The sequence below is a fragment of the Podarcis cretensis genome (assembly GCF_951804945.1).
Source record: "Podarcis cretensis genome assembly, chromosome: 3".
Taxonomy (NCBI): domain Eukaryota; kingdom Metazoa; phylum Chordata; class Lepidosauria; order Squamata; family Lacertidae; genus Podarcis; species Podarcis cretensis.
In genome coordinates, this window is record NC_137172.1 from 123,882,842 (window position 1) to 123,909,295 (window position 26,454).

General features: G+C 42.5%; 1 protein-coding gene across 1 annotated transcript in view; it reads right to left on the minus strand.

Annotated features, from left to right (window-relative positions):
- Positions 1–13,819, minus strand: part of VPS54 (VPS54 subunit of GARP complex) — a 51,277-nt gene extending 37,458 nt beyond the window's left edge. The window contains exons 1-5 of the mRNA XM_079969746.1: positions 13,726–13,819; positions 4,517–4,680; positions 2,797–3,038; positions 1,054–1,132; positions 262–296 (exon numbers count right to left, since the gene is read on the minus strand). Coding sequence (XP_079825872.1) covers positions 262–296; positions 1,054–1,132; positions 2,797–3,038; positions 4,517–4,652 — 492 coding nt within the window. The 5' untranslated portion in view covers positions 4,653–4,680; positions 13,726–13,819. The remainder of the gene's footprint in view (positions 1–261; positions 297–1,053; positions 1,133–2,796; positions 3,039–4,516; positions 4,681–13,725) is intronic.
- Between the last annotated feature and the right edge of the window lie 12,635 nt (positions 13,820–26,454).

Below are 26,454 nucleotides of genomic sequence, written 5' to 3' on the forward strand. Positions count from 1 at the left end.
CTTCAAAAAGAGGAAGATTGGTGAAAACAACTGGAAATGATGCATTTTGATAAGTTGCCTAAATTCTGCATGCATTGTCACATATAAGAGTAGGATAAGCTATGCTTAAAAATGTATCTCTATTCTGTACACCGCCCTGAGACCTGCGAGTATAGAGCGGTATATAAATTCAATAAATAATACATACAGCCCAAATAAATTAATAAGCAAAAGACACGAGCAAAGCATTTCTTCTTACAGCTATGAAAATTTCCATCATACCTTAGGTACTTGCTCCAGATCTGTCCTGGATTTATCTAAAAATAAAATGCCGCAACAAATAGAAGATTCAAATTACATATTTTCACAGTAAACTCCAGTTGCTCATTCATTTTCAATTTTATGAAAAATACAGGCCCTTATTAAACTTTGGAATGTTTCTGGATTTGGTTTCAGATTGAATATACACAAGTAAGAAAAATCTGAACTCAGTCATTTTAGATAAATAGAAGAAAATATTATTAAAGCAAATATTCTCCTTTGTAGATTGAAGAACCATCTCAGCAGGCAGTGGGGAGGCAGTTATTCACCTCTTTCACTCTCTAGCCATTGGAGAGATGAAAAGACAGGGAATATGAGAGAGGTGTATAAAATTATGCATGGCATAGAGAAAGTGAATACAGAAATGTTTCTCTCTCTCTCTCTCTCTCTCTCTCTCTCATAAATACTAGAATTTGGGGACATTAAATGAAGCTGTATTTTCGAAGATTCAGGGCAGACAATTTGAAATATTTCAGTCAGCTAGATGTCATATTTTATTTACCCAGGTATTGGGTGAAATTAGAAATTCTAATTGCTGTCTTCAGTGTAATTTATCTTTGCTTGCTATATGGTGAAGCTGTTGTTTTGTTCATTTATTGGCCCTACATACTCTGTCATTTCTGTATATTGTTATCTTTTTCCTGCATATTTTATGACTACCTTACTTCATTGTTCCCCACTCAGGGACTCGTATGGCAGCCCTAGTAAATTAAAGAGGATGACTAAGCAGCTACAAGAAAACCTGTAACCTACCATGAGTATGTAACAGTGTCCTATCAAAAGTATCTTTAGGAGGACAAATGGTCTTGCATCTCTCATGAATCTTTTCTCTCTACAAAAGGTGAAGAAAATTCCAGGTTTGAAACATTTTTTTTCCACAGCACATTATTTAAGTTTCCTATGCAAAATGAAAATTGACTGACAAATTAAATCTATTATAATGCAATGGTGTAATTGAGGACTGCATTCCTATTAATAAAATATATTAAAGATTAAAAATATATATATCAAGGCCAATTTTTCTTATACCTTTAACTAAAGCTGACATCCTATGCGCACATACCTGGGAATAATGCCTACAATAGCTCTTATTTCTGAGTAGGCATGCATAGGACTGGGCTATCCTCTGAAGTAGACTTCCCCAACCTTAGGTCCACATATGCTGTTGGACTGCAAACCCCATTATCTCCATGGTTGGTGGGATATATCGTCCCAAAGCACCTGAGGGCCTAAGGCTTCTTTGTAAGGTTTAGCACTAAAGTACTCTTCAGGCCTTCATCCTGAACATGCAAGGGGGGGGGAGTGCAGGGGACTAAGTGTCCGTGTGTCCCACAACTTTTGTGTGTACAGCAGCACCAACCCTCCACTCTCCATCTTAGTGTGCTTAGCATGAAGGGGTCTTCTATGCAAATTCAACTGGACAGACTTAGAAGCCTCCCCATGATCAGGAACTCTGGATAATTGGTTTCCTACTGCAAGGAAGCTTCCAAGTTCATTCAGTCAAATGCATCTTGAAGTCCTCTTCAGACCTTGCTGCTCAAACTGAGAAGGGCTAGGTAGAGTGTGTGCAGACACATTCAGAGGAGAGGAGAGTAACTGTTCCAAACTTCCAGCCTTTGTGCACAGAGAGCTTGTACTTCTTTCATCACGCTGTTTAAAAATAGGAAAAACTGTTTAAATGAGAAAGTCGTGTTTCTTCTCCCAGCATATGGAATCTTTAAAAAAATGTTCATATATAACTGTGTGTGTGCAACAAATGTAAAAATTTCCATTAAGTGTGGGACACTTCAGATGTAACAGGAAACCACAGTTTTGTGTAGCTAAACTATGGTTTGCTTGTACATCCTCATGGTTTTCTATGAGGCTAACAAAACAGGATCTGAAACACTAGCTCAAAGCTGGCTTTGGTTGACAGGAGTGCTCTGATGGTGTTTCCTGCTTGGTAGGGGGTTGGACTCGATGGCCCTTGTGGTCTCTTCCAACTCTATGATTCTAAGTTAGCATTAACTTAAAAAAAAATTATTTAGCATGAACTGTGCTCATCCTCTGCCTGCCTGGTTTGGCAGCAGATTCCTTTTCCCGCTCACCTCCTCACTATCAGTCCCTCACCAACCAGGCAATTTAGGTCCTAAGCCAGCTTGCAAGAAGAAAAATAAACAGTGAAAGAACTTAAAGAGACAAATACATTTTTATCATCTTCTGTGAGGTAGCAAATTAAACTGCACAGAATACGCAAAAAAGGTCAGTCAGCATTCCATGGCCACTGAGCACACTCAATCCACATTAGGCTGTTTTGAGGAACTATGGGGTTTCTTTCTTTCTTTCTTTCTTTCTTTCTTTCTTTCTTTCTTTCTTTCTTTCTTTCTTTCTTTCTTTCCTTCTAGCTTTGGGTTCCCCCCAACTCTCCTTTTTCTGCCCTTATTTGCTACAAAAGCAACAGCACTCACAGCCTGAACATCAGAAATAGACAGGTCTATCATAGGATTTCTCTTTTACCTGAACTATTTCCTGTTGGTATGTTACAAAAAGTTCCTTGCTGATCTGTGGGAGGTAGAGCGAAGGCACAACTTCAATGTCCACAAAATCCTGTCCCCATGTTTTTGTAAAGAAATCAGATTCCCTTTTTGTTAACCGAGGATCATTTAGTGCTGCTGGGAGATTTACTTTGGAATGATAAATAGTCCATCTATGTTGATCAGCAACTAAAGATGGACTGTCACATAAACTATTAGGATCACCTGAAAGACAAAACAGTAACTTGAAAGAGGCATGCATTTTTTCCAGCAATGACAAGATAAAATCTGTAGCATAATTTAAGAATTAACCATACAAATAAATATCTTAAGGAGATATTACACTCTAATTATGTACTGCAGGACTGCTCTGCACCTTTGTGTTTAGACTGAAATATATCCATCTTATCTTAATATTCCTTTTAGCATTCAGGGTAGAACAGAAAACTCTGAACCCTCCAATGTTGGCAGTGAGGTAGCAGATACAAATCTCCACGCAGCAGGTAATTTCAGATATCAGAGAAATGAAGCGTATTAACAATTGTTATCTTTGTACATTTTGCAAAGCCTTACAATGACAGACATACAAATCTTCTACACATTGAAACAGTCATCATGTAATTTACCATTGTTTGCTCCTTTCAAAGGTACAAAAAAAATTTAAAATAGCAGAACCTAAGAGTATAATTAAGAGAAGAATTAGAAGGCAATGCAGCATTTCAAGAGTTACATAACCCTGAAATTGATTTTAATTGTTTTTGCTATAAAAACAATCTTATTGAAATTGATTTATTACTCATCCAGCATGTTCTTTTCATTCAAGCTCACATAGGCTATCAAGTTTAATGCAAATATCCAAAATTTAAACATTTACTGTTTTTTTATGTCTGTAGTAATATGCAACTGTGCAATAAACAAACTAATGTCAATTCACTATTTAAGGATTGTATCTGTCTAAGTCACACTCAGAAGAGATCCCCTGAAATCACTAGAATGTAGTTTGTCACGTCTACAGAGTTCAACAGGTACACAATGTGTATGTTTAACAGCATAAACTTTACCATGCCTACCCTGCTAATGACAGGCGTCTCTCCACTTACGCGTGTGTGAACGGGGAGGCGTGTGGAGAGTTGGAGTTTGAGAAAAGAGGTTTGGAGGGAGCAATTGTGCTGGTGTTTGGCTTTTTAGATGGTGTTCCCCACTATACATGATTTCATGTGTACTTGTGGTACCTGGGAACATAACCCTCATTTAAGTGGGGACACACATGTATCAAACATAGATCTCAGTTTCCATGAGATATGGTGTATGTATGGGGAGAGGGAGAGAGGGAGAGGGGGGGGGAGAGAGAGAGAGAGAGAGAGAGAGAGAGAGTGTTAAGGGTAAGGGTCTAGACCTAGTAACTTTGAGATCCCACCTGGCTCTTCATTATGCATCTTTAGGTGCCAGGAAAAAATGTTCCTCTTTAACCAGCCCTTTGGTTGATTAACATTCTATGTCCTTTTAAATGTGTTTGTGAGAGGGGGGTTATTGGTGTGTTTTGGTTTTGTTCTTGTTTCTTTATATTGTTTTTATGCTGTTTGTATACAAATTTAATACATACATACATACATACTGTAATGTGGCACTCAACAGCTTTTCAATGGGGTAACGTGGCACTTAGTCTGGAAAAAAGTTAAGCCAATTTTGTTAAAGACACTTACCTGTTGGTTCCTTGGGACATACATCTGGCAGCGACTGCACTGGTCGAAAGCGTTTGGCAGAATCCACTTCCCTTTTAATGAAAGTATCACTGCTCTTTGATGGAGGCACTGGTGAAGACCGGTGGCTTGAGGCCATTGCATATAGTCACCACTGGTTAAGTACTAAATTAAAAAGAGATAACATGTATTCATAAACATCTTTTTAGATATTATGGCAGGCTGATGGCAATTATATAATGACAACCCAGTTATAGAAACTGAAAGTTAAGGTAAAAAAGGAGATAAAATGGTTTAGAAAAATGTAATGAGACAACACCATACAGTCTTCTTTATGTTTAAGGAATACAACGGTACCTCGGTTTTCGAACATAATCCATTCCAGAAGACCATTCAAGTTCTGAAACATTCAAAAACCGAAAACTCAATAGCCGACAGCTAGGCCTTAGGATCTTGCACTCAGCGGAAGCCGCGTTTCTGTTCGACTTCTAAGGCATGTTCAAAAACCGAAGCATTTACTTCCAGGTTTATGGCATTCGGAAACTGAAATGTTCATCAACGGAGACATTCAAAAACCGACATACCACTGTATTTGGAAGAATAGTGTGGTATTTTCAAGTGATTTAATTGCAGTATTTATCCACTATGTGTCACTGGTGACCTTAAGTAGACTCTCTTTTAGAAATACCGGTATACATAATTGTTATGCATTATGTGTGGTATATTAATAACTATTATCAAATATGGGACTATCAGTCCATTAAGATACATACAAATAAGGCTAGAGCAGTTTTTAGATAAGTTATTGAAAACAAATGGCCAAGATCAAATCAAATATACCAGATACCTATTACTTCCATTTAACAATTGTCATAACAGCCCACTGGCTAACAAATGATACCCATGGGGCTTTTTTCTTTCTAGGAAAAGTTTTGAGTACATGCTAACAATAAACTCATGGCTTAATGCCACTGAAGTCAATGGACTATTTGTTTTCTTATATTGATGATTTCACATTCTTGTGCAACTATATCTACCAGTACAGTAAGAAAAGAGAGCAAGGATATAAACCTCCATTAACCCTTTTTCTTCAGCTAGTCTTCATCTAGTTCCCTGAATGCAACCAGGTTCTACCTTCCTGTAGAATTTTCTCAGATGCAAATGCTGATTAATTGAACATAAATCATCAATTTGTGATTACTGTACAGAGATACCAACATGCTAGGGAAGAGACAGGTGGGATAAGCAGGCTTTGTAAGATATTCTGGAAAAAGTATAATGCTTTTGCTTTCAACTTCCTCGTCGTCATCTTCCTCCTCTCCCTTCTACCATGCACAATCACCTTATTCCCTGCCAAAGGTGAAAAGCTTAATTTCAGTAACAAAACAGAAACATAACAGGAAGAGTAAATGTTTCTAGTTGAAGTCATCTCACTAGACCAATAAACCAGTCCTAAATCAGCAGCAAGATGATGCCACACTAAATTATTCACAGCTAACAGCTATTTGAGTATAGTCATAAATTTAGCATCAGTTGGTTAGAGCCTGGTGCTGAGAACACCAAGGTTGCAGGTCTGATCCCTATAAAGGACAGCTGAATATTCCTGCATTGCAGGGAATTGGACTAGATGATCCTCTGGGTCCCTTCCAACTCTACAATTCTATGATTCTATGATCTTATAAATAACTAACCTCGGCAAGCCACTGTACACACCAGTCTATTCATACAACAACAAAAAGAACAAAATGTCACAATTCCTAATTGCTCTAGTAAAATAGTATCAAAAGGGAAAATATCAAAGTGTGCTCCATAATTAGCAATTACGTGGTGAAAATCATTTCCGTTACATTTTAGACCTGTGCAGTACATTCAAACTATTTGTGAAGAATGGCCCCAGCTTATTAACTAAGATGCTTCCTCATATTGAAATGTTAAGTTTTCTAATTTAGATAACAACAGCATCCTTCTGAATTTAGTGAATTTTTTTTTCAAATATGCAGCAATGCACAAGCCTTCCAATTCAAATCTCATCACAAAGTAGAAATGAAATGAACACAAAACAAAACCTCACAAGAAAATCTGAAGTATCACCAACAGAAAATACTTTAATTGCACTCCTACATTAGACTGCAATTGTATCCTGCAGTCATACCTCATGTTGCGTCCGCTTCAGGTTACGTGTTTTCATCTTGTGCCCCGCAGCAACCCGGAAGTACCGAAACGGGTTACTTCTGGGTTTCGCCACTTGCACCTGCACAGAAGCGCTAAATCACGCCATGCGCCTGCACAGACACAGCGCTTCAACTTGCGCCAGTTCCGTGTTACGGACAGGCCTCCGGAATGGATCCCATCCATAACACGAGACTCCACTGTACTTCTGCTTAGATGCAGAAACTATAGCTTACATTCATTGGCATAGCCTGGGGGGGCAGGCTTTGTTGGGGGGAAAGGCTTTTGTTAGGGGGGCAGATTTGTATTGGTTTTTATTGATTTGGAGAGGGAACTGCCCCCCTGCCCCCCTTTGGCTATGTCCATGCTTAAGGTAGGCATTGATATGGCTCCAGAAACTAAAATATGAACCTGGATTAATCACAGCTCATATAATAAACTTTGTTGAACATTTATTTTTATTATATCTCCACCTGTCATTACATTTTCACTGGCAAGGTTAACATACAAATGTTCCAGTTTTAACATTTGGAAGATCTTTTTAAAACCTCACATTTCAGTGCCTGAAAATGATTCATGTTGATATTACTTCTCTCACTGATGTAATAAAAGTAGTCTGTCAAATTTTAGATCAATTCAATTAACCTAATACTGATCTAAGCTATGTCTTAATGAAACACATTGCAGTTATTGCAAGCAAAGCATCTGGAATCCATAGGCAAATATACATAAATAATCCCAAATAAATTCCCTGAAATTCAGGGACTCCTTGCTTATTCCAAAGCACACAGTTTCAGTAAATGCAATGATTGCCCTTGTCCAAGTCAATAAACAAGTCAAGAAAGCAAGTAAGAGCTGTCTGCACATCCAAACTTCCAAAGAGCTCTGAGCTGAAGCCAAAGTGTTTTACCCTGAAAGTTCTCCATACTGCTTAATTTAAACTCTTTATAAAGTATATATGAACAGTATACAAGTTAAGACAGAAGTTCCTAAATTTAACCTGCAGGATTACTCATTTGTTTGTTTGTTGTTTGTTTGAATTCATTGCAGGGTCTGGTATGCTTACATGTCAAATAGAACAGAAGCTAAATCAAACTAAGTAATAATAATTGCTTTTGGCTGGTCAGAAGGTCTTCTTGACTCAGATCTCTCAATCCATCAATGATCATAGTCAATGAATGTTGATAAATTGGAAAGTTGTGGAAGGCTGGAATATGTATTTCACTGAGATGGGGGGTAGCAAATGTGAAATAGTAACCTCTGGATAAATAAGCCCTTCATTGGTCTGCAACATTCAACTTTTCCAACTTGGCAAAATGGAATGATTAAAGCTGCAATCCTATATACGCTTAGCTGGCAGCAGTGAGCTCACTGGGATTGTGCTGAGAGGAAACCTAACTCCCAGAGTTAAGGTGCAGGGAGCCCCACACCCAAATGGGGAAATAGTAGGCTGAAACTCGGCATACTATATTAGTTTTGCAAAAACATGTCCCTTATTCACTTCCAAATAAGCTAGGAACCTTTTCTGACCTTCAGTACTTAGCAGTTAAGACCCTAGCTACACGTACTATTTAGGATTACAGCTCATAACAGGTCAATAAAAGTATTACTAGCACAATCATATGCACGCTTACTTGGAAGTAAGTGCAGAAACTGAGAAAAGTCAGGGAGAGGGATAATCCTGCCTCATCAAAATGCCACCCAGCATGGCACACTGAAGGTTTTGATTGCTTTCTCAATAAATCATATTTTGTGCAGGTGAGAGCCACCACAAATGAAAGAAAGTACTCAAGTCTTTGCTACATTTCTGACCCAGATACAGTGGTACCTCAGGTTAAGTACTTAATTCGTTCCGGAGGTCTGTACTTAACCTGAAACTGTTCTTACCTGAAGCACCACTTTAGCTAATGGGGCCTCCCGCTGCCGCCGTGCCGCAGGAGCACAACTTCTGTTCTCATCCTGAAGCAAAGTTATTAACCTGAGGTAATATTTCTGGGTTAGTGAAGTCTGTAACCTGAAGCATATATAACCTGAAGCGTATGTAACCCGAGGTACCACTGTACTGTAATAGCAAACTCAGGAGGTGAGTACCAAAAAGGGTGACTAGGAAACAAGACAAATGTGTTCTCATGCTGGATAGAACCCCAAATATTGGAGAAATATACCATATTTTTCGCACCATAGGACGCACCAGACAATAGGACGCACCTTGTTTTAGAGGGGGAGAACAAGAAAAAAAAAATTTCCCCCTCTCTGCCCAGCGCCCCTTCAGCGAAGTGGCAGGAGGCGCTGTGCAGAGAGGGGGAGAATTTTCCCCCTCTTGTTTTCCCGCTCTAAAACAAGGTGCCATTTAAGGTGCGTTCAGCTGGCTACCTTGGAAGCCTGGAGAGCTCTCCAGGCTTCAGGTTCCTTTCGACCTGCTCTTTGGGGCTGGCGGAGGGAAGCCCACCACCAGCCCTAAAGAGCAGGTCAGGGAGCAGCGGAAAGGCGCAGCGCAGAGGCTGCTGCCATAGTCGCGCGTCACCTCTCCAGCTGGGAGAGGGTCACAGGGCTATGGCTTCTTTAGCCCCGCACGCGCTCTACCAGCTGGAGAGGTGGTGCGCGGCTATAGAGGCTCCTGCCATAGCTGCGCATCACCTCTCCAGCCGGGAGAGGGTCACGGGGCTATGGCGTCTTCGCTCCATAGGACGCACACACATTTCCCCTTCATTTTTGAAGGGGAAAAAGTGCATCCTATAGAGCGAAAAATACGGTATACACATTGCCCTCTCCAAAACTGGCAGGGTGTTAGGAAACAGGGAAAAAAATGCTTGAGAGACTAGATCAGGCCCCTGAACTGGTGGTTAGCTACCCCTGTTAAAACTTTAAACATATAGGCTTGGACTCTAGTTGATTTTCAAAATGGATTCAATCAGATTTTTAATTTAATTTAATTTAATTTTCTGGGAGGAGTTATCTGGGTTTGGCAGATAGAATAGAGCAGGGGTCAGCAAACTTTTTCAGCAGGGCACTGGTCCACTGTCCCTCAGACCTTGTGGGGGGCCGGGCTATATTTTTGGGGGAGGGAAATGAATGAATTACTATGCCTCACAAATAACCCAGAGAGGCATTTTAAATAAAAGCACACATTCTACTCATGTAAAAACACTCCAATTCCTGGACCGTCTACAGACCGGATTGAGAAGGCGATTGGGCCACATCCGGCCCCTGGGCCTTAGTTTGCCTACCCATGGAATAGAATTAGAGGGTTCTAGTAGCCCCCATTTCACTCCAATGAAAATAATGGATCACAGAAAATAATGTAAACTCAATCCAAGGTTAAATTTATATGTAACCACTTATATAACTTGGATTGTCCAACACAAGAGGTGCTCATCTTGGTGCACGCATATATATATATATATATATATATATATATATATGCGTGCACCAAGATGAGCACCTCTTGTGTTGGACAATATATATATATGGGTGGGGGGTGGGTGCCTTGATGTCAAGAGCAGAGTAAAATCCCACTGTATTGCTAACTAAGCTTTTGTTCATACAGGACATATCAATGTTAGTAGTCTCTACTAGTATCAACAAGATGTTAGCAATTTCACTCCTCCAATGCTGCATTATGTGATTGGTATAATTCACATGCCTGTCTGAGCAGACTGTGGGAATGGAAAACAGCCTTATCTCTCTTCCACTGTATGTACTTTGTAATGTACTTCTGCTTTTACTTCGTTATAAATAGTAGATTAGACCACAATGTTTCAGGCTTCTTGCTGTGTTATGCTAGATGATTAGTGTGCATCAATCAAGCTGGTTTATGTCGCTAAGCACACTGGATGAGCGGGGAGATGCCTCTTCCAGCGTTGCGCATACCAGAGGATGCTCGGAGTTCTGGGGGTTAGCAGGCACCCCTGGGCGTTTTCCAACACACTGCACTCTGCAACTATTCTACATATGATTTAGTATAACAATATTAAGTTTGCATGCCTTAATGAGGAAAGTCCAAGAAAGCCCAGTAAGGAGACCTCATATCTCTTCCAGTTCCATCAGTTTAAAAACAACCTTTGAGATTGTAACACACACGGCTATTTTCAAGTCCTAAATAAAAGATTAAACACATTTAATAAAAACAGAATAAACATTATAATGTGTGATAAACCCACTGATTTCAAATGTTGATAAAAAGAGGTGAATGGACAGAAGACACCATGTACAATAACACCAGGTGACTTTTTGGTACAGAGTAAGGGAACTCATTTATAAACATGAATGTGTCCCAACTCAGAACTTTTTAGTTTGAGGATAGGATGGTTACTCTGGTGTATGTATATGCATGAAATGCACTTTACACACATATGTCTGACATTAAGACATGATACTTCCTCGGGTATCATTTGAAGTTATGTTGTAAACCCATGAATACATGACACATTCTTATTCTAATTATATATATGCCAGAATGGAAGCATATAATGCTGGGAAAACATAACAAAAACAATGTAGGAAGGCATCTCAATACAGACTGTCAAAGGAAAAGCTCAGTGGTGGCACTTTCCAAGTACCAGCTATCAGGTGCATTTAATATGCTAAGCACATATTAGCATGGAAGGACAGATGGAGGCAGCTGTGAAGGCAAAGTGTATATATAACCCTTCAAAATATACACCCTTCATCCGAGGATCACAGGGCAGTTTTCAATATAAAAAAACCACAAAAAGTAGTAGTAGTACACAGTAGTAATGCCTTGCCAATCTGGCTGGGTAACATAGTAATAAACAAAACCCTTCCACTAGTCTGTCCCAGCTGGATCTTCTTATATGTTTCTTTTCCTATTTGTCTTTTTCAGAGTTTAGAAGCAATTGACCAAAATAATTTAATATTGAAACAACCAGTGAATCACTTTTACTTCCGAATAGTATTCCCTGATTTTGCCATCAGCATTTTTGTCTCATTTCTCATTCTGCAGGTGAAATATACCTGAAGATCAAAAGAATCATAATATATGAATAGTACTTTATCTTGGATATAACCTAGGACATGGGTAAGCAAACTAAGTCCCAGGGGTCGGATCCGGCCCAATCGCCTTCTAAATCGGACCCGTAGACGGTCCAGGAATCAGCATGTTTTTACATGAGTGGAATGTGTCCTTTTATTTAAATGCATCTCTGGGTTATTTGTGGGGCATAGGAATTCGTTCATATAATTATTTCAAAATATAGTCCTTCCCACCACAGGGTCTGAGGGACAGTGGACCGGCCTCCTGCTGAAAAAGTTTGCTGACCCCTGAGCTTTGGAAGGATCTCAACACGGCTTGTCTTTTTATCAGATATTTTCCTGTTCAAAATACAAGATGCCACTCTCTAAATGGATTTATGTCACAAATTTGAAACCACTTGGGTTTTTTTAAAAAAGCTTTGATGGAGTAAATTGGTGCCTAAGGTTGGGTAGGACTTCACTGGCCATTCCTTGCCAATTAATCTTACTGGTGGAAAGGTAGCCTTTTAATATTATTTTAATAGCTTACAAGTCCTCACGAGGGTCAGTAACTTGTACACTGAATTGGGACAAAAGTGGGTTTTTTAAAAACCACACTAAAGAAGTCTATGTTATTAACAACTTTTTCGTGTGAATGGCTGCTGTTAACATATCAGTGTTTCTGTCTGTTCTCAATTTCATTCCTTCCGACCTCAATGTTTATAACTCCACTCCACCCTGCCACCTTCCATATATCTGTCTGTCTATAAAATTACAGTGGTGCCTCGCAAGACGAAAAGAATCCGTTCCGCAATTCTCTTCGTCTAGCAGTTTTTTCCTCTTGCGAAGCAACCCTATTAGTGGATTAGCAGATTAGCGGCTATTAGCGGCTTAGAAAAAGGGGGGAAAGCGAAAAAAATCACAAGACTTGCAAGATGTTTTCGTCTTGCGAAGCAAGCCCATAGAGAAATTCGTCTTGCGAAGCGCCTTGAAAAACGGAAAACCCTTTCGTCTAGCGGGTTTTTCGTCTTGTGAGGCATTCGTCTTGCGGGGCACCACTGTATTCATGATAACACTTTGTGCATCTGATAAAATGGACTGATGATGCTGGTCAGTCTAGAGAGGTCAGTTCGTGGAACCTACTTGCCCTCTGTGGGGTTTGCAGGATACAACCTTCCGTGGAAAGAAAGGGCAAGGGAGAAAAATTGTGGGCGGAAAGGATTGCCTGCAAACAGCGCCCTATGGCTTAAAAGGGGTGGAAGGTATTTGTATAAGAAGAATTAAAGCTATGGGGTCACAGCTCATGCCAATTTGGGGAGGGTGGGGGAAAGGGAGAGGAAAGGGGTTATGACAGAGCATGGCAGACCCTCAAAGTGTCCCTATTTTCCAGGGATGGCCCTGATTTAGAGAAGCCATGCCAGTTTCTGATTTGATCCCGGAAAATCCCACTTTTCCTTAGGACGTCCCTATTTTCATTGGAGAAATGTTGGAGGCTATGGAGTTATTGACCTCCAAGCCGTCTGAAGGCAATTCTGTATAGGGAAGTTTTTTTAATGTTTAATTTTTTCATGATGTTTTTATATATGTCGGAAGCTGCCCAGAGTGGCTGGGGCAGCCCAGTAAGATGTGTGGAGTATAAATAGTAAAATGACCATTATGGAATGGGACGTCCCTATTTTCATCCGAGAACTCCCTGGGTGCCCGAGCCCCCCCCTCGCCGGGCCAAAGCGGCACTCCTGCCACGAAGGCAGCCCGAGCTGCAGGAGGAGGAGAGTATCTCCTGCCAAGCGCGCTACGGAAGAAATGTGCGGGGCTCCTGCCGGCCAGAGTCCGGTGGCCTGCTCCCTTGGGCTGCCGCTGGGACCCGAGCACCCGCTTCCTCTCTCTCACCTACGCCTTTCCTGAGGGGTCGGATCCGGCGGCGGCTGCTGCTGCTGCTTTCGAGGGAGCAGGAGCGCAGTTCCGGGATCCAGCCCCTTCGGGGCCTGGCAGCCATGGCGGGGCCGACGAGGAGGCCTCCTCCGCCCGCCGCCCGCCTCCCCGGCCCCTCCGTACCTGCGGGAAGAAGCGCCGCGGCCTAGCGCCTCCCAAGCGACACGGCGCCACCATGGAGCGGCTCTCCGGGCTGCCGGCTGGGCCCCGGGCGGGCGGCGCGCTCGGCGGCGATGCGGCAGCGAGCAGAGCGGCCCCGGCAAGCGCCGCCTCTCCTGCAGCCCCGACCGGGAGGAGGAGGAGCCGCCGCCGCCGCAGCTGCTGCCGGGCCCGGAGGCGCCCGGGGAGCCGCCGCCTCTTCCGCCCCCTTCTCGGCCCCGGAGAGAGCATCGCCACCCACCTCCCGCCCTGTCAGCAAAACACAGCCGCCCTCTAGGAAATAAGAACCAACATTTTACCTCAGGAATCAGCTGCCTAAGTTGGGGGTCAGCGCCGCTTTCTTTCCAAATGCTTACACGTCTCGCCCTCGGCGTATAAAACTGCGCCCAGGCTGCTCATAGCAAAACATTCAAATCGGAAGCCAAAATAGAGAAGGGCGAAGAGGGGGAAACCACCTCAGCAAAACAAACCCACAGCTGCAGGAGCGCAGCTACAAGTTCCTCTCCCGAATGCTCCTCGGGGCTGGAGCCGTGTTTCTGCGGCCAAGAGAGCCCGCTCTGCCTCCCGGCCGAGAGAGAGCCTTGCAGGGGAGCCAGGCGGAGAAGGCGCAGACCGCTGGGCGGCATCCTGAAGACGCCGGAGAGACTGAAATGTCCAAATAAGAATAACACCTCAACTGGGATAAGGAAGAAATCAATGGGACTTGCTCTCAATCAACATGCTCTGGATGGGACGTTTCCACTCCCCAGCTCCCTTCCTCTCCCCATTTCATCCTCCATTCTCCGTCTCCCTGTCACACCTGCAAACATTTTCAGAAAGTGTAGCATCTCCCTTTCCCATTTTCTGTCTTAGAGAAAGGCAAAGCTTTCGTGCATTTACTTTAATGGATTTTTAAAGTATTTTGAAATAAAATGGTAAATTATAGGTAACTGTTCTCTTGTCATAAATATTACATGGTTTTATTCCAGTTTGCATACCTTTAAAAAAAGATGCAATATCATTTTATTGTCTTATTTACTTATGTTATAAACAGAAATTATCCGGGTAGTTTACAATAAAAGGACCCCAAAAGTTGTCTGTGGACAAAGAGCGGCTCTCTTGGCCTGAAGCGCGATGAGCCCCGCAGCCCAGAGTCACCTTGGACTGGAATTAACAGTCCAGGGCTCCTTTAGCTGCTCTGCCTCTACAGTGGGAGGCAGGAGGGCTGCTGAAAAGTTACTGGAAAACACAGGAAGGGAGAGTATTCTTGTATTTGGGTCCATAGGTATCTGGTTGGCCACTGTTAGAACAGAATGCTTGATCCAGCAGGTTCATCTTAAATGATTAAAAGCCTGGTTCTTGCCGCACCAAGCACTAAAAATAGAATGAAGTAGGCGCCAGGCCAGTCTCTCAGGGAATAAAGTTCCACAGATGCAACACTACTGCAGAGAAGACCCTTGTGGAATAAATAAGGAAGAAATAGTAAAAATGACCATCTCAAAGGTTCTCCAACAGCCCAAAGGAGGGGCCCCTTCGGAGAACTTTATCTACAACCTGAGTTGTTTATGTCTTACAACTTGAGTTGCTGGAGAAACTGCAAACGAGATAAAGTAGATGTTGGACTTGACAAGCTAGAATACTCCCAAAGAGGCTCCTTTCCTTGCTAGTGTTACAATTAAGTAAAGAATGTGTTAAAAGTAGATTGTTAGCCTTGAAAGAGGGATAGATTTATAGTTTAGAGGTGACTCAAGAGAACAAGGAGAAATAGCAGGTGATAGTTTAAGAACTATTACACATGCTCAAACGCTTCATGAATATTATAGAACACACCCCTGTTGGAGAAACGGCTAATTTGAATGGACATGGGATGTATGTTATTGGTGGGGGTACATATTAGAGGGACATACAATGTAGGCAGATCGGGAAGCCTGTAAACTGCAATTTCTTAACCAATAGGAATTGTAGGAGGGATATTTGAATGGTTTTAGGTTATAAATTAGGGACGCAGGTGGCGCTGTGGGTTAAAGCCTCAGCGCCTAGGACTTGCCGATCGAAAGGTCGGCGGTTCGAATCCCTGCGGCGGGGTGCGCTCCCGCTGCTCGGTCCCAGCGCCTGCCAACCTAGCAGTTCGAAAGCACCTCCGGGTGCAAGTAGATAAATAGGGACCGCTTACCAGCGGGAAGGTAAACGGCGTTTCCGTGTGCGGCTCTGGCTCTGGCTCTGGCCAGAGCAGCGATGTCACGCTGGCCACGTGACCCGGAAGTGTCTCCGGACAGCGCTGGCCCCTGGCCTCTTAAGTGAGATGGGCGCACAACCCCAGAGTCTGTCAAGACTGGCCCCTACGGGCAGGGGTACCTTTACCTTTACCTTAGGTTATAAATTATGTGTGATGTAAGCTCCTTTATAGCATGAGCTGAGGGGTTGCCCATGCAGTGCTATTACAACAATAAATCTGGCTATGCCTGATTGTGGTGTAGTCTCCTTTTTTACACAGAGTAAATTGACATCCTCTGGGTAAAGATCCCTTGGGACAGAATTTGTCCAACAACCCTCTTCTGTGTTGCCCTGCTGGCTCCCAGGAATGGCCAGGGCCCAGAATGGGGAAAGACTCATTCTGCTACATCATCCTTAGTTTTCATAGAGAACATTAGAAGAGCAGGAGGGGTAGATTAGAGTTTCTTCCAGATTAAGGGAACTATTGTTGAGAGATCCTTGCTTGAAGGTCCCCCAAATTGTGGACCACCAATGTAGAGCAGGCAGCCCTTTTTAACCTGGAAGAGGGTTGGTAAAACTCATTACAGTGGTACCTCGAGTTACAGACACTTCAGGTTACAGACTGCTAACCCAGAAATAGTACCTCAGGTTAAGAACTTTGCTTCAGGATGAGAACAGAAATCGTGCTCTGGCAGCGCAGCAGCAGCAGGAGGCCCCATTAGCTAAAGTGGTGCTTCAGGTTAAGAACAGTTTCAGGTTAAGAATGGACCTCCAGAACAAATTAAGTTCTTAACCCAAGGTACCACTGTACAGGGTAGCACACTGTACAAGTGACCTTAAGTATAAGCAGGTCATAGATTATAGCCATTTCAATCTGGCTCAAGACCTTGTTCTGGCACTGTTGAAAAGACTGGTTGTTTAGGTTGATGACTGGTATTGGGAGATGGATAGGAAGAGTGTGACCCTGTTTTGCTATTATCAACCTCCTGAAGAAGCTATTTAAATAAAACTCAGTTGCACATTATATTTTACTAAAATTGCCAGTTTCTCCATTAATTGGGGACATGGTCTGTCAGCTCTTGAAAATGGAAGGATGTGTTTTGGCCTTTATGAAGTGAACTAAAACCAGCTCAGTAACAATGGAAAGGGTGGGGGTCATACAGGACTATAGTCACTCATTGTCACAGATCACTCTGTTCAAATCACACCATCTTTGTGAATTTTCTCAAAGATTTTGTGCATTGGCAATGGAACAATTATCAGCTAAAATAATACTAAACTGTGATCTGGCATCTTCCACACCATTAATCATTTGGTTGGTCTGGAGTTGCTCCCAACCCTCACTAGCAGAGCAGTATTTTTAAAGGCTTTGGAAGGTGGAGAAATTATACCTTTTTACCAATACGTAACCATTAATAAAATCAGTTCAGTAACAGCACTGTCATAATGATGTCTACAGTGGTACCTTAGTTTGCAACCATTTTGCATTACAACCGTTTTGGATTACAATCACATCAAACCCGGAAGTGCGTGTCCCTTTTTTTATTACAACCCCCCTTTATTTTTGGATTATAATCCCTTTTTTGGGGGGGGGGAAGCCCCATTGGTGAAAGCGTGCCTTGGGTTACAATCTGTTTTGGTTTACAACCAGACCTCCGGAATGGATTATGGTTGTAAACCAAGGTACCACTGTACTTAAAAGTCCCATTAAATTCAAGGATTAAATTACAAGGTGATCCTAAGTGAGACTAGGAATACAGCCTAAGATACTGAATTATTTTGAGAATGTTCCCTTATTAAGGACTCTTTAAGGAAAAGCTATAAATAGAGTATTTTTTTGTTAACAATAAATAAACAAATAAATAAATAAATGGCTGCATATTAAAGAGTATATTTAGATATGCAAATAAACACTCTTCTAAATTCAGGTCCAGGCCATTGTATATGCTGATTAGTCTTGTAAACTTGGCTCCACCTCCCACTAATTGTGAAATAGTGGCTAATGTTATGAATTGCTTCTGAATGTGCTTAGGCTGCCTACATTGCTGTTCTGTTCTCACTTACCGTCTGGCATGCCACAAACAATTTTCTTGATGAAACAGATGGCAGCAAATAAATCCATCAAAGGCCAATCCGTAAGAACGTGACTCAAGTGTGAAATAGTTGTCAGATTATTACCTTGCAAAACTGGGCTCTTGGTATCTACATATCTCTCACCCAGGTGAACTCTGAGTCAAAATTCCTTATTTCAAAGATATGTCAGTGACATAAATAGCATGCACTGAATTATCAGTTAATAAAGGCTACTTGCCCTATGTGCACATATGTGAGGAAGTAAGCTGCAGTGAAATATAATAAAATAAGCTTATTTCCAAATAAGTAAATAGATGACTACAGAAGTCAGGATTAATGGCCCTAGTGTAACGGTGGCCTTTTAAAGTAGTTTTTATTGACAATCATTTCCCCAAGTGATACTGTAGTTCTCTTTATAATTTGAATCCAAGGTCCTGTATTCAGTTCTACATGTTATTCAAAAGTTCAAGGAAGAGTAGTTTACTGTCCGTACACCTTGCTTTAATTTTCAGGTTTAATTTTTTAGAATTTAAATCTTTAGCTTTTATACTTACAGAAAGATAAAATATACAGGCTGTATTTTACTGATTTTTGTAAGAATGAAAGTGCTAGCACTTTCCAGTCTTGGAGTCAATTTCTGCAGTGAAAATACATTGGGAAAGGATGTTATCCAACAAAATCTCCCTCATGCATTAATCAAGAAAGGAAAGCAGGAGCATGATATTTGTACGTCCCTCACCTTTGAGTTATAGCAGTCATTTTGTTCTAAATGACAATGCATGCATTATTTACCTAATTAGTGGCACAGATATTGATATTTTGTCTGGGGACAAATTGGTGGACCCATGGCATTTCATTGTAGTGGAACCTCGACATACGTACGATTCCAGTTACGACCTTCAGCAGGTGCTTCGACTTATGAACTTTCCTCTAGATATGAACAGAGGCCTTGCCGGCAGCCCAGAGCTCACCCTGCCAGCTGTGGAGCAGCGCTGAGGCCTTTGCTCCCGGGGAGAGGGCCCCCATCCCACCCCCAAAGCTGTGGAAGAGGCGCTGCCTGCAAGAGGCACCGCAGGGCGCACTGCAGCCCCAAACCCCGCCGGGGAACTAACCTGAAGAAGTCCAGAGAAGAACCTGGCCTGGCAAGGAAAAAAAGTGACCCTGGCCAAAGGGAATCAGCCCTTTACTGACCCTTGCCCCACCCCCAGCTTGTAGCCAGGTAAGCCCACCCACCCTCAGTGCACGTAAGGGGGGGGGAAATGTTGATTTTCTTCAAATATCTTAAACACAATACAGCTTAACAATATTATTCTCTTTAAAATCTATATCTTATCCAAGTTAACTTTCCTCCACCCCTCTTCTGGCTTCTCTATATTGCTCTTACTTAAGCGTGTTTACTATATATACATTCTATAAATGTCTATAATTCCTTAATAAGTTTTTGTGTTATACTTTAAACATACAATCCTTACTATATTACAGCATTAAATCTTATGGTCTAACCAAATGTTTACAATAAACGTTATGAGTTTTATTTAAGTGTCTTTATTTATGTACAGTTTTCTCTAAGTATACTATAAATTTGGACCATTCTTTTTGGAATTTCTCATCGTCCTGCTGTCGGATTCTTCCAGTTAGGTTTGCTATTTCCGCATACTCCAATACTTTCTGTCGCCATTCTTCAATTGTCAGAATATCCTGTTGTTTCTATCTCTGTGCGAGGAGTAGTCTTCCTGCTGTTGTGGCATGCAAATGTTTTATTGTGTTTTTACTATTCTGTTGGGAGCTGCCCAGAGTGGCTGGGGAAGCGCAGCCAGATGAGCAGATGACCAAACCCAAAGAGTGCTAAAAAATGGTTCCTTGAAAATGAGTGATAGGTGGGGTGCCTCAAGATTCTGTCCTGGACCCATTGTTGTTCAATGTCTTGCATTAAGAAACTGAGGGGGTGCTAATCAAATTTGCAGGTGACACCAAACTAGGAGTTGTAGCTAATGTCACAGAGAACAGATTCAGAATTCAAAATTAAGAGAGTCTGTGTACTGGTCCAGTAAACGCTTCCGCTGCGCAACCAGCAACAGTTCTCTTTGCAGAGCATTAATTAAGTCCAGTGCAGAGATTCTTGTTGCAGTACAAGCTTCAGAGTCTCAGCAGCAAGGAAATAACGACATAGGGAAGCCTGTCTTTCCAAAGACAGGTTTATTGCAGAAAGATAACAGAAACACCTCCGGAGCTTTCAGACATTTTGCTTCACGCCCCAGAGGCAGAGAAAACAAACACTCTTTATATACTGAGCAACTTAACAACATAACGAGCTTCACTACTTAAAGTGACATGACATTGCTAACTTGCCAGCGTCTTAGGTTTCACACCCTAACAAAAATGACCTTAACAGATTGGAGAACTAGGTCCAAGCTAACAAAATTAATTTCAATAAGGACAAATGTAAGGTTCTGTACTTAGGCAGGAAGAGCCAGATTGGCAGTTGAATCACAACTATAGGATGGGGGACATTGGCTTACTAACAGAACATGTGAAAAGGATCTTGGGGTCTTGGTGGACCAGAAGCTTAACATGAGTCAACAGTGTGATGCAGAAGCAAAAGAAGCTAATGTGATTCTAGGCTGCATCAACAGTAGTGTAATTGTACACTATAGTATACTATCAAGGGAAGTCATAGTACCACTGTGTTATGCCTTGGTCAGCAGAGTCCAGCAGTCCTTATGAGGCAGCAGCAGCAGCAGAAATTGACTAGTACACAAGGGTCCAAAAAGAGCTTTTCTCTATAAGAAGAGCCTTTGTCTATAATCCTTGATAATTCTTGGTGAGGTCCCTGCAGACTGGAGGTGGACATATGTTGTCCCCATCTTCAAAAGGGGGGGAGGGGAAAAAATAAAACCCAGGTAACTACCAACCTGGGTTGAAATCGATTCCAGGAAAGGTCCTAGAAAGGAGAATTCAACAGTCGTCTGTGAGCACTTAGTTAAAGGATGCGATTACCAAGACCCAGCATGGGTTTCTCAAAAACAAGTCATGCCAGAGGACTCTCTCTCTCTCTTTCTCTCTTTTGGATGGAGTTACAAGCTTGGTGGATCTGGGAAACGCCGTGGACCTAGGATTGTAAGGCTTGATTTTGACAAAGTCCCCCATGATATTTTGTGAGGAAGCTGGTAAAATGTTGGTTGAATGAAGTAACTGTTAGGTGGATTTGTAGCTGGTTGACTGACAGAACCCAAAGAGTACTCATAAATGGTTCTTCATCATTCTGGGAAAAAGTGATAAGTGGGGTGACACAGGGCTCTGTCCTGGGCCCCAGGGGCATAGCCAGAATTTTTGTTACAGGGGCAGGCCAATTGTTGGGGAGGGGAGCGCAACCTCAGTTAATGTATTATATTTATTTTTATTGATGGGGGGCAGCTGCCCCTCTCTGCTCCCCCTTGGCTATGCCCATGCTGGGCCTGCTGTTGTTCAACATCTTTATAAATTATTTAAATGAAGGAATTGAGGGGATGCTCATCAAATTTGCAGATGACACCAAACTGGGAGGGCTGGCTAATGCTGCAGAAGGCAAAATCATGACTCAAAATGACCTTAGCAGATTGAAGACCTGGGCGCAAGCTTAACAAAATGAATTTCAGTAGACACAAATGTAAGGTTCTGCACTTAGGCCGGAAAAACCAGATTGGCAGCTGAATCATGCTCCAAGAATGTTGACTGGACCTTTCCTTGTGCAAACACAAGGGCATCAGGCTGGCTTAGGGAGTTGCAGAGCAAGCCATAGGATACACACAAGTCTTTCCTCCAGAACAGGGGCACCAAGTGCCCCCACATTAAGGGGGGTGCAACACGTGATGTGTCATGCCCAGTGGGACATACTGCGGGGAGGAAGTCGAGCAAAGCAGCGCTATTCTCCTCCTCCTCCTCCTCCTCCTCCTCTCCACCCGATGCCATGTGGGGAGGTGGAGGCAGAGCGTGGTGCTGCTTTGCGCTCCCCCTCATCCTCCCCACAGCATGCGCTGGGGGCGGGATGTGCAGAGGGTGATCTTTGCCCTCGCTGGTCCCAGCCCCCTCCTGGCTCCTGGGTGGGAGCTGCAGCACAAGGAGGGCACCTTGCGGTGGCAGGGAATGCCAGCCCCTTCAATATTGATTCAAATATTGAGGGGGTGGAGCCCCAAGCACCCCCAATAGCCAGCGCCAGTGCTCCAGAACCTTACCACTTCCCAGCACCTGCCACCTGAGCAGGGGTGGAGGAAGGGGGGTGCGGTAGGTATGGGCCGCCCCGAGTGTCTCTACTGAGTGGGGGTGACAAAATGTCGGATGGCACTCACCGCGGGGCCTGAGACGCATGGCTTGAGTGTGTGCAGGCTCCGCTCTGCCCAAACAGTCCCCCCACTGCCTCCGCCCACCTGTGGGGTGGCTGAGTGGGAGGAGGAAGGCAGATCCCCAAGGCCCCACGGTGCCCCCCCATGGGTGCCCCAGTGGCTTCCTCTGCCATTGCAAGGCCAGCCCTGCTAATAAATTAAAACTAATGTTGTTTCCTTTACAACGTTTTAACTGTGAATTATTTTATATCTACAAAAAGAAGAAAAGCTTCTGGCCATTGAAACATGTGATTAATTACTGTAACGCACCCACATTCCCATTTATTACAGGTGACCACAAGGTGCAGGGCTTTTTTATGCCACCAGTTTTATGGAAGGCCCCATCCATGAATCATTCTCACTTCAGGGCATTTTAATCAGTTTGCCGGATGAGATTTCCTTCTCCTGAGTTTCTTCTGCAAACAGCCTTTTCTAATACAGTACTGTATTTGGTTTTATTTATTTATTCCTTTCTTTTTTAACTCTGTGCTTTTTTGACTTTTTGCATTATTTTAATAGTACCTTATCCACGGTTAGCTGCTTTCTTCTTGTTGTTGTGCAACAATAAAAACATGATTTGTTTATTTTTAATCATGGTATGTTGTCTGAAATCTGACAGCTGAATTTAGACTCAGCATAGGTGCAGATAACTCTACTGATTTATTTACATGTCTAGCTGATCCACAGGTGCAAGAGGTGGAGGGTGGAATCTGGACTGTTTTCAATGGGGCAGTGCTCTGAAAACAATGCACACTGGACATGCTCAGAGATTATTCCTTCTTCAATTTCTCTAATACCAGGACTGAAACCTGAAACTGAGAACAGATTTGAGCACTGGTTTAACTGCATTTTCACTACCTGCCTCTTTACAGTGCTGTAAAACATGTCTGTGTGGGGATTGTATATATTCCTTCAGGTTCCCCCCATTTCCCTAGCTAATAAAGCATATTCATCCCTTAAGTGTTCCTTGTTTATAGTGCACTATTAAGAAATCGTCGTAGGACAAAAGCAGTTGTCTGCAGTAACTTTCCATTATTGCAGCAGATGGCAGCCCAACACCATATTTGAAAAAGAAGGTAGAAGGCCTCTTTTCTGCAACATTGCTGCTTGTTTTCTACAGCAGCACTGGCTGCAATCAGGACTACAGTCCATGTAATCAATAAGGCCATATTGTCAAAAGGTGCAGAAATGCTTAAAAATTGTGACAAGCAGCTTTTTACCCCAAACATACCCAAGCTCAGCAACATTCAGTGATGAGTGATAAGTGAGACGGGTGGGTAGAGCAATACTTGATTAACGGTTCAGCAAAAGAAGAGTCTAAAAAGTCTGTGATTCAGTGTACAAGCATAATAATATTTTCTTGTACCAACCAATTATCTAAAGAAGCAAATAAAAATGAAAAATTACCCCTAGATGGGACCTCTCTGTATACTCCCTCACCCACAAATCCCTGGTGGTATTCTACCTATTTTTGTGTTTGTTGGTTTCTTCAGCTGGAAAGTTGGGATTTGTAAAAAGCCCCTGCCTCCTTATTCTTAGCTTAACTCATTACATGTGCCTAATTTTTATTCTCTGGCTAGTTTTCCCATCAACGTCTGTTGCAAACAGCTAAGCAGACTGTTAAGCCTGTGCACCAGGCACCTGTGAGTGGAAAATTAAATTTGAAACATTGTTAGAATATTCCACACTTTTTTGTTCATAGGTAGCCTTCAAATCAGGTTCGACTGTAGCCCATGCTGGTGTAGAACTATTGATTACGGTACTTGTCACCCCAGTCTAGGTTTCTGTGACTGAGGTTTAATATAATCGTTCAGTTAGGGTGGCCAGATACAAGAGGACAGAGCTTTTGTACTTTTGTCTGCGATAGACAGTTAGTTCTTTGCTTGTCCTAAATCAAGCTGCCAATCAATTTCATTGATGAACAAGAGTTCCAGTACTGTGAGAACACCGTCCCCCCCAGATGTTAAAAGTGTGGGTTAACTAGTCTAGGATAACCCACAAACTTAAGTTGAAGAGGTTAAAACCATAGAGTAAGCTGTCCTGCCATACTTAGCCTAGGTCTCTCCCCCTCACCTTGGGATGAAGGTAATCAAGCCTATTGGTACACCTCACTCTGTGTACCGAGAAGTTTTGAGCTGGTTGCTGCAGCTCAGACTGCATGGCTCTTTCAAGCCATTCTCGTGTTCCCATACCAAGAATTTAGGAAATTTCATCACTGTAACCTAGCCAAGTTTATTGCCTATGCAGCATTTTCTGAATGCTATATGGAAAAGCATGTGAACCTGACCTTTGGAGAGTTTGTAAGTAAACCATAGTAAACTTACCAAATGTGTGGTCTTTTTCTATGCTAGGGGAAGTAGGAAAATTTGGAAGGGCATATTTTAAAGATCTAACAGTCATGATCACTGCAGATGGTAACAGCAGTCACAAAATTAAAAGACACCTGCTTCTTGGGAGAAAAGCAATGACAAACGTAAACAGCATCTTAAAAAGCAGAGACATCACCTTGCCAACAAAGGTCTGTAAGTTAAAGCTATGGTTTTCCCAGTAGTGATATATGGAAGTGAGAGCTGGACCATAAAGAAGGCTGATTGCCAAAGAATGGATGCTTTTGAATTATGGTGCTGGAGGAGACTCTTGAGAATCCCATGGACTGCAAGAAGAGCAAACCTCTCCATTCTGAAGGAAATCAGCCCTGAGTTCTCACTGGAAGGACAGATCCTGAAGCTGAGGTTCCAATACTTTGGCCACCTCATGAGAAGAGAATACTCCCTGGAAAAGACCCTAATGTTGGGAAAGATGGAGGGCACAAGGAGAAGGGGACGACAGAGGACGAGATGGTTGGACAGGGTTCTCAAAGCTACTAACATGAGTTTGACCAAACTGCGAGAGGCAGTGGAAGACAAGAGTGCCTGGCGTGCTCTGGTCCATGAGTTCACGAAGAGTTGGACACGACTAAACAACAACAAAGAGCCTGTTTTCATGCTTTATTTTGCTGCATATTTTGTGAATTTAAATCTCTGCTGGGTTATCATATCACCCCTGAACCTCCTCTTCTCCAGGCTAAACATGCCCAGCTCCAGCCATGGGTATTTGCATAGTAACGTCTTGGTGATGCAGTATTTGACAACATTCTTAGTATGAATGGCAATATTATACCTTTAAGATATGTCTCAGGTGCAACCAATTAACTTTGTGTGCTAGCATAACTGAGATACAGTAGGATTTGGCATTAAAATCAGGGCACCACGAACTATTTTTTTCAGTGAGGTTTGTATGATCATAAGACTGATAAGAAACAATTATTTATGTGTTTTATTATTTCAAGTGATTAAATTATGGCTATAGTAGCTTTTGGAGTATTTTGATATAACTTTTATTGTACTCATGGAATTATTTATATCAGCATAGTCTTATGGTTTAAAAATATTTATAGATGGTATATTGAACTGATATTATTGGTTTGTGTGTTTTGTGTATACAGCAAATGGTATATACACTGATGAAGGGTGCATTTGGAAACCTACTCAGTCTGGTTTTTGCTCATTAGCACTTGATGCTGAATACACTACTAATTGAATTTTCAAACTGGCCTTTTCATGCATGTTTTTGCTTAGCTTTAATAGCATAAATGGGACGCGGGTGGCGCTGTGGGTTAAACCACAGAGCCTAGGACTTGCCGATCAGAAGGTCGGCGGTTCGAATCCCCGCAACGGGGTGAGCTCCCGTTGCTTGGTGCCAGTTCCTGCCAACCTAGCAGTTCAAAAGCACGTCAAAGTGCAAGTAGATAAATAGGTACCACTCTGGTGGGAAGGTAAACCACTTTTCCGTGTGCTGCTCTGGTTCACCAGAAGCGGCTTAGTCATGCTGGCCACATGACCCGCAAGCTGTACGCCGGCTCCCTCGGCCAATAAAGCGAGATGAGCGCTGCAACCCCAGAGTCGGCCACGACTGGACCTAATGGTCAGGGGTCCCTTGGCCTTTTAATAGCATAAATGGATCATGTGCCTTCTGCTCATTTTTTATTAGGCCGTTCCATATGAGCCCTTTACAAATGCTTAGACTTTCAACTGACCTCAGTCTCTA